Raw genomic sequence first — 9,102 nt, 5'->3', positions numbered from 1 at the left:
CAGTGAGGCCCCTGCCATGCTGGCCCCAGGTGGCTGCAGCAGCACCTGTCAGACAGAGTGTGTATTTTCTAGCATGGCAACTGCACAGTGGCAGCAGGCTCGTTTCACTTCCCCATCTGCTGCCTGAGACAAGATGCTCAATGTGCCTTATGGTAGGGCTGGCCCCTTCTCCCTTGAACTGAGTGGCCTGCCATTGAGTGCTACCATAGGAAGGTATTCTAAAGGAATAAGCCCAAAACCTCCATGAGTGCAAGGATCAAGCTGCATAGTTCTTTGCATCATGGTCATTGTATTCTACCCACACACCCACAAAAACCTCCCGACTACAGACATCCTTATCAAGCAATAAGTTTTCGAGTGTAAATCATTACCCTAAAGACTGAACAGACCAGCTGAATGCAGCTCCCCAGTCACTTATTGTGACCTGCAGGCCTCCAAACTAGAGGTTTATAGAGCCCCTAGAGGGCCACCAGGCGTGGCTAGTGACTTGCAAATTGTGCAGACCAGAATTAAAGCGGTTTGAGTTTCTTAGATACCATTAATGCAATAAGAGATCACAAGCATAGCCCAATATGAGTGAATATATATGCCCAGAAATGGTTGTGGGACATTTTGAGTAATGTGGGACACACTAGAAACTTCAGTGAAAAATACAATCCCCATGTTAGCTCAACAATCCCCATGTTAGTTCTCAGCCTGTCATTTTGTCCAAAGTATGCCAAGTTACATCTCCCTGTACTGAATGGGCCATGATCCCTTCAGTAATGGACTGTCAGAAGTTAGACCTTTTCCCCCTTGCTAGGCCATGTACCTGGAACTGCCTCACAGAACATTTGTGTGATGCCACCACCTGCTCCTTTCAAATCCTACCAAATTCACGACCCACTTTTTCAGCGAAGCCTTTGGCACAACCCCCTAGTTCAACCTTCCCCAACCTGGTGCTCTCCAGATGTACTGGACTGCAACTCCCATAATTCTCAGACAACATAGCTAATGATCAATTTTTAAAAAATAACAAAAAAGGCCTTCGAGGAAAAGGGATTTTTCTGGTGGTTTTGCTGCTCCCTCCCCCTCTCCATTACCCCCTCTTTTCCAGGCCTACTCTTTCCTGGTAGCTAAAGGTGTTGCTTTCCATTTCCTTTCAACAAGGATATCATCAATATCTTACCTGAAGAACTTGTTTCCTACAAAGAGAGAGAGGGATAGGATGGGGTTTCATGCTGCATGAACTAGCCAATTCCATGTGCATTTGTGGCTATGGTGGCTGAAGCCATGGCTCTGGGAGAGAAGACCACATCTGGGCTGCCAACATCCCTTCATCAGTACCACTTCATCAGTTCCCTAATTGTCAGTTCCCCCCTCCCATGGCTTGCGGCTCACATCTCCCCACTTACTCAGCTCCTTCCCTTGTGTTATTCCTGGACCCCCAAAATCATTCCGCAAAACAGCTGTGCACACCTTCTGCAACCCTAAACACCCGTCATCCAAGTCTTTTTCCACTCAGCAACCGCCACCATCCAGAGAAGTCGAGGGTAGCATGTGTCATGAAGTTAGCAGCTCTGCCTGAGGTGTTTCTTTATGAAGATGTACATACCCTATAAGAGTTAGCATATCCAGGACATCTGGCAAATATAGATAGCCAGTGCACAAGCCTTATGGGTTTTGCAGAAGTCAAATTCATCCTTTCAAATCACCTAAATTCCCTGGTGAGTTCTTTCCATCCTTTGGGACAACTAATGTGAAGATTAATGCAATCACAGGGGTGTTTCAACAGTCTCTAGGGCACCGCTGGAGAGATGGTAAAATTTTTCGGCTGTTGCTTAGAAGCTTCTGCAAGAAAGGGAAATGTCCCTCTCCCCATATGTGAATCAAACAATTATGGTAATAGGATAACTTTCCTGAAAGTCTTTTCTTTGGAACAGTTCCTTTTCCCCTCTGGGTTTAATGCACTCTGCCCACTTGTGGGGCTCCTTTACTCAATGGCTGAGGACAAATGAGAGCCACTGTTTTGCACGCATACTGGTGGTGACAGCACACACTACTCCTGCCCTATCTGTCCAGATTTGTTGGCTTTGTCTTGTGAGGTCACAGTGCCTTTGGCTGTGGTGCAGCCTACAATACCTGCCTAGGATTTGGATTTGTGCTGTTGCCCTTACCACAATACAAGTTGGTCTGGGGCAGACAGGGAGGTTTCAAAGCAGGTGTGTGTGTGTGTGTAAGAGTCATGGGGTTTTGCAGCAGGCACACAATGCTTCAGACCTGATCTCTTGTTCAAGGCAGAATGCAAACTGGGAGGTGATTTTTGTCACTGGAGAAGATGAGGAAGTTAGCCCAGCCTTTAAAGTCCATCTGGAGGAATCACCCTCTCTAAACTGAACTCTTACGGAGGAAATCATGTATGATACTTAGGTCCTCCCAAAGAGCAAACCCAACCTGGGCTGAAACATTTGAAAATGTTTCCTTGCAAGATATATCTGGTGAACAGGAGACGCCCATCTTGCCCAGTTCTGTCTGACTGGCAGTGATTTTCTAGGGTCTAAGTTATTGAACTGGAAATGATATGCTTTGCAGGGGGAAAGGGTTGACCTACCAATGGCTGCCACTGCTTGCCTCAGTGATGGCCTGTATTTTCAGCCGGGGGGGGGGGGGGGGATGTGGAATGGATGGTGGCGGTTGCTCAGTGGAAAAAGAGACTTGGATGACGGGTGTTTAGGCTTGCAGAATGTGGAGGCAGCTGCTTTGCGGAATGATTTTGGGGGTCCAGCAATAACGCAAGGGAAGGGGCTGAGAAAGTAGGGAGCTGTAAGCCACGAGAGGAAGGAACTGGCGATTAGAGAACAGCAGTGGTGCTGATGGGGATGTTGGCAGCCCAGATGTGGTCTTCTCTGCCAGAGCCATGGCTTCAGCCATCATAGCCAAATGCACATGGAATTGGCTAGTTCATGCAGCATGAAACCCCATCCTAGTCCTCTCTCCAGCAACCACACAAGTGGGGAGTTGTGAGCTGTTGGTAGGGATAAACCATGGTGGGTGGAGCTGGCGATTAGAAGACAGCAGTGCTGCTGATGAAGGGAACGTGGGGGGGGGGAGGTCTGGATCACAGAGAGACACTCAGAGCGAATCACTGAGTCTGTCCCACCCTCAAAATAAACCCATGTTGCAAAATCACCAGTGTGGCCCCAGGTACCAGGTGGGGAACCAAGTTCTCACCAGCCTGTTTGAGTTTGATGTCCCTGCATTTCAGCGTCTCCATTTACCTGCACTTGTAGATCCAATTCCTGCTGTAAGTACAGATCGTGGGGAAATCTTTACTGCATATTTCAGAAATTGAGATTTCCCTGTTCCAGGATCTCCAACCAATAAAAGATGTGATTCACCTTCCAGGGAAACAAAAATGTACAGATGTTTTCTAAAAAGTACATTTTAGATGTAAGTCACTATAATAGTGGGAATAAGGAATAATAAAACTGAATGAGTTGATTGCAATGAGTCTACTCGAGTACGACTACATCTCGATCCAACCCAAAAAATCTGAAATGGTGCCCACACGTTTTACTGGCATACCTAATGCATAGTCCAACTTAGCATAAGCTTACTAACTTGCAATATTTAGATTTTGCTGAGCAAGGACTGTGTGTTATCAGGTTCCATGGCAAGTCCCTTGAGACGTCTTGCTAGAAGAATTATAATTTTTGTGCTGATTGCCATTATTTGTGTTTTTAGCTTAGCTATAACATGTAATAGGGAAAAGATGGACTTCTATTAAAACTATTACAAATTTTCCATCCTTTTGCAAGAAGAATATGCATTAACCTATTTTCTAAATAGAGAAGTGGTTATCTGATAAAAATGGCCATTACTTAAGAATATTTGTCCCATACTATAAAATAGTCTTTATTTCAGAAAACCCCACCTTAATAGACTTCTACAGGAATGACATCATGCTTTAAATTTAGATGGTGTTTAAATTTAGCACTGGTGACCCTAGGATATACATACTCATACACAAAGCCCTTTTACGATTATGTCCACCTACTCTGATGATGACATGTACCACTACCTCACACACAGCACTTCTGCCTTCCAACAGCACAAAGAAAAGCAGTTTGCTAAAATACATATTTTTAAACCCCTACTTTAAACATTATGACAAATGTTTAAGTGGTAAATTTAAATCTCAAAGTGCTTTTATGACTTCCAACATTGTGTTATGAAATGCAGATAAATCTGCCTCATCCCTTACCCATTTTTTTAATCCATTGCCTTCCCCCACTTTTTCTGTTATCTGTGGCAGATATGATGACAAGGACCTTGTTTTTACTTTGTCTCTTGAACATCAGAAACTTATTTTCCAAAGCAGAACCAGAAAGGGAAAGTTTGTTTCCCAGAATTTTCTATTTATAAACTTTCTATTATAAACAAAAAAAAATATTATTAAAAAAACACCTGAATTTCTATTAGACATTTCTATTATAATCAAAACTAAAAAAGACAGGATATGAATTTGTGTTATATTTAAAATGTAGTATACATTTTATGTATACTAGAGGATACCAGAGGATAATGATGATTTGTTTACTGACAGCTATCGAATAGCTATTTGTTTCCAGTGGAAAATAGTTCTCTTACTGTGGATGGTTGGCAAATTATAGCATGGGATGCAGCAGTGTATAAGAGCAAGTTAACAAACACATTAAGAGAGCAATCCTGTGGCCCCTAAACAGTGTCTGAGGCACCATAAGATGCTGCAGATTTCCTCCATCGTGCTGCAGACAGAGTTACAAGCACAGAGGAGATCTGTTTGTAGATCCCCAAGCTGCTGTGGAAGGCTTCTTTTATGAGGTTGCAATTGCAACCTCATGAGAGCAGTCAGAGGAGGAGAAAAGGGTGTGTGCTGGTGGGCAGGGAGGGGAGAGGCAGGGATACACAGTTTCCTGTGTCCTCTTTAGTCCTCTCGCCATCCACTGAAAGGTTCAGAGGCCCCCTTCTTGCAATCTAAACGGAGGAATGGGAGCGAAATTGCCTCTGTTCCTCTTGCGTTGCCTGGCTCTTGCTGGTAGGGCATGGGACAGGCGGAGGAGTTTGAACTTGGAAACCTTTGTCTATTGAGAGTGCAAGACAGGATTGTGCCCTGGGAGAATTTAGAAAACAGCAAAATTGGTTTATTGAGAAATTGAGTTTATTATACACTGGAATAATGAAGTCCAAGATGAAGCACAACCTTATGTTTTATTGGATACATTATGAGAAAATATTATTGATTTATTATTTAAGAGCTTATTCATTTTCTTTACATTATAATAAAGCATGTTTTCAGCTCTAAAAATGGTAAAGCATAGGCCATGTTTTTGTCTTTTTGTCTTGATTTTGTTTGTAGCTGTTTTGATTTATCCTTTCCTTGTATTGTAAAAATATAAATTGAATTTTACAATTTTTTTTTTGAGGATATAACTTGTAATTTTATACAAAGGCCTTGAACAGGGTTAATTTATTGAGTATTAAGGAAGAAAAAGTAATATTGTGGCAGCTGGTTTACCTCGAAAATGGTGCTGCAATTCAAGCCAGTGCCTTATGCATGTAGTGATAAAGAATCGAGGTTTATATACTAACCTCTAATGCGAGTGCCTGCAGCATCTGTTCTCTGCACACCCCCTGCAAGCACCATGCCTACAGCCAGCTTCACAACATACAATCCAAAAATCTGAGGGCACAAGCTTGCTAAAATTTCATTCCTCCCTGGAAAAGAGTGAGAGAGAAATTAGTACACTTGATAAACAAGCTAGAACTGGCAACAAACACAATTTCCAAGCAAGCTTCTTCTAATTTACTAATCATGTTATCCTTGGTTTAAAGTGAGAGATGATTACAGGTGGGTTTAAAAAAAATCAGATGCGTCTTGATCTTTTTAACCTCTGCTTTGTGTGGAATGGTCTTTCATGATGCTAAAAGGAAAAAGGCCAGATTCAGCACTTTTCATTCATATAATCATAGAACTGTTAAGTTGGAAGGGGCCTATAAGACTGTCGAGTCCACACCCCCCCCCTCAATGCAGGAATCCACCTTTGAGCATCCCTGGCATATGGCTGTCCAGCTGCCTCCTGAGTGTCTCTAGTGTGGGAGAGCCCATGACCTCCCTAGGTAACTGGTTCCATTGTCGTACTGCTCTAACAGTCAGGAAGTTTTTCCTGATGTCCAGCTGGAATCTGGCTTCCTGTAACTTGAGCCCATTATGCAAGAGCACAAAGTGTTTTGTAAATTAGATAAATTAATCTATACTTTGAATAATCTGCTGGAGAAGTTTTGCCCTAGTTTCCATCATCCTGAGCACTGGTTATATTGGTTGATGGGAGTTGCAGTACAAAACATCTGAAGGGCTCCATGTTGGGGAAAACTGAATTATTGATAGACTTTAATATTAGTTCCCATGGATGGAGCTATGGCTATGGGAGGCTGATTGTGGCAATGGAAGCTCTGTTGCAGGTGTAGTTCTCCCATCACCAAAAGCTTCCTCTATCAATTTCAGTGCAAGAAGGATTGCAAATCAAGTCTCTCCAATGAAATGAATGGGCATATCTTCATGGGCAGAAGATCTGTGTGCATATCTAAATGCGGATGCAATTCTGGATTGGCAAAACAATATGTAAGACTTATTATATACATAAAAGCCAACTTCCTGCCTTCTGTCTCTTAGTTACACAAACATGACCCAGAAATAAACAAAGCAACGTGGCTCCAGCAGACTCTAAGGAACCTCTTCCCCATCCATCAACTTGAATAGACATCATGTTGTTCCATCAGTTGAAGTAAAAGTTACTATGAAATTAAACTAGACAACACATATTGCACATTAAGCACAAAACTAGCTTGCCTCATTATTTTCTGATAACAATGAAACAACTCTTGTCACTCTCTTTTGCATTTTCTTTAAAGTCCCTTTCTCTCTCTCTCTCTCTGTCCCCTTCTGTGTTATCCTTTCATGCCGATTTTACTGGCAGGGAGATATGACAGAATGAATGCTGCCTTCTGATGTGCTCATTCTTGCAGTGTATCAGAGACCAAATTTTCAATGGTGCATTCTGCCACTTTCAGCATAGTAAACTCAACTGCCAGTTATGGGGGGAAAAGTAACACCTTTTATCCCTAAAGGAGGCCAGATCTACCCTAGGGCATGAATACACAAAGACTACACACACTGCTGGAATGCAAGACCCCATACAGATTTGGAGTGAGGTAATACGGCCATGAGAGGAAAATGGTTTCCCAGCTCGAGATGAGGCCTGCATGACTTGCGACCCGCAAAGCTGAATACCGCTCACCCCCAGCCATGTATGGTGGCCTACAGGTGTTTGACAGCTCGCCTGTATTTGCACTCCCAGACAAGCAACAGGGCTTTCTATTGTAGAAAATTAATACAAGACATTAGGATGGGCTAACTTTTCCTAATTAGAAGAAGGAACAGCGATGGATTTACAGGACACAATCCCTGTGCAGGAAGAGATTCTCGCAGGGCTCTATGGTAACTCCACTTCCCCCTATTTCTGAGCACCCCACAAGCAAACACAGAAGTAGCACACCAGGGTATTTTAGAAATGGGAGTCTGTGTGTCCTCCTGGATCTCCATCCAGCCCTCGCTAGCTGCATGTTGCATAACACCCAAAACCTGTATTCACCTCACTCCTGATTCAAAGCAATGCTAATATAGACCTGAATAAAGCAATGCTCTATTGACATTACTACTAGTAGTATAGTGTTATTCAAGTTTCTTTATCAGTTATCGTTCTTCTGATATTTCTCATTGAAAGTCTTGCAAACCTGTGCTGACAAAACAATATGGAATGCTGTTCAACATGCCATATAACATGGCAAACCAATGGACCACTATGTTTTCGATGCTACGCACTTTTAAATTGCTTAAAATGTCAAGATGGTTGTGTGTTTTCCCATTAGCTATGCAAAGACAAAAGTGATCCGGTGGCTAATGGAGACTCAAGGAAATTACATGCAGTTTCCTCTGACTTTGAAACAAGGCAAGAACAACCCTTTCTGCAAAATTATCGGAAAATGATTATATTTGCAATGATGCTGATTCAGTACAATTGAGGAGAGACTAGAACCCCAGGTCAATGAATCAACATAAGCTGATGCAACACAACCAGAGATGTGTGTCATGGAAGCTAGGAAACGCTGTCCAGGAAGCCCCTCTCAATCGTTTTGCTAATAGTTACATCTCGTGGAGGTTTGTATTAGTCTCCACAACCAACAAGACACCATCTTAAAGCAGTTCTGCTGCCCCTACTCTGCCCCCATAACGATACTCTTGTTATGGAGGAACGGGGGGGTGGGGGGGAGGGGAGGGGAGGGGAATGATCCTAACCCAGGACCTAATTCTGCCACCACATGCCACACTTTCTTTGCTTGCATTGGCTGTATAGGAATCTGACGTTATAGGTAACAAGCTTTTAGCAAGCCAAAGATCAGGCTCACGCAACGTGTGATCCACAACGCACCAGGAATACAGGGTTACTAAACCTCCTGTTCTTGTTGCTTGTCTGGGAGTGCAAATACAGGCGAGCTGTCAAACACCTGTAGGCCACCATACATGGCTGGGGGTGAGCGGTATTCAGCTTTGCGGGTCGCAAGTCGTGCAGGCCTCATCTCGAGCTGGGAAACCATTTTCCTCTCATGGCCATATTACCTCACTCCAAATCTGTATGGGGTCTTGCATTCCAGCAGTGTGTGTAGTCAAAACCAGCCATGGACTGAATTCCACCTGTGGCCCTTGGGTCCCAGGTTCCTCACCCCTGGTCTAGATTATTCCCACTTAATATCAACAGAACCGCTCCAGGATAAATCAATTACAGATAGTGGTGTAACAGATCTTAAATGCAAATACACCCGTTTCCCCTTTCTTTTTAAAGAACTGGATGAATAGCACCATGAAGACAATTACATTAAACATTATTAGTAGCTCATATATTTCAGTTTAATGCTGGGTATTTGGGGCAGTAAAAAAGCAAACCAACTAATGAGAGCTTTTCTGCACAGTCACATAAGTGTGCTGAAGCTATGCACAAGTCCCACTGAAGCAAGCCAAAATTTTGT

General features: G+C 43.1%; 1 protein-coding gene across 1 annotated transcript in view; it reads right to left on the bottom strand.

Annotated features, from left to right (window-relative positions):
* Positions 1 to 9,102, bottom strand: part of MCM9 (minichromosome maintenance 9 homologous recombination repair factor) — a 44,456-nt gene that overhangs the window by 24,483 nt on the left and 10,871 nt on the right. The window contains exons 6-7 of the mRNA XM_063125732.1: positions 5,611 to 5,736; positions 3,258 to 3,377 (exon numbers count right to left, since the gene is read on the bottom strand). Coding sequence (XP_062981802.1) covers positions 3,258 to 3,377; positions 5,611 to 5,736 — 246 coding nt within the window. The remainder of the gene's footprint in view (positions 1 to 3,257; positions 3,378 to 5,610; positions 5,737 to 9,102) is intronic.

The sequence above is a fragment of the Elgaria multicarinata genome, chromosome 4, assembly GCF_023053635.1.
Source record: "Elgaria multicarinata webbii isolate HBS135686 ecotype San Diego chromosome 4, rElgMul1.1.pri, whole genome shotgun sequence".
Lineage (NCBI taxonomy): Eukaryota > Metazoa > Chordata > Lepidosauria > Squamata > Anguidae > Elgaria > Elgaria multicarinata.
This window is presented reverse-complemented; position numbering and strand designations above follow the sequence as displayed.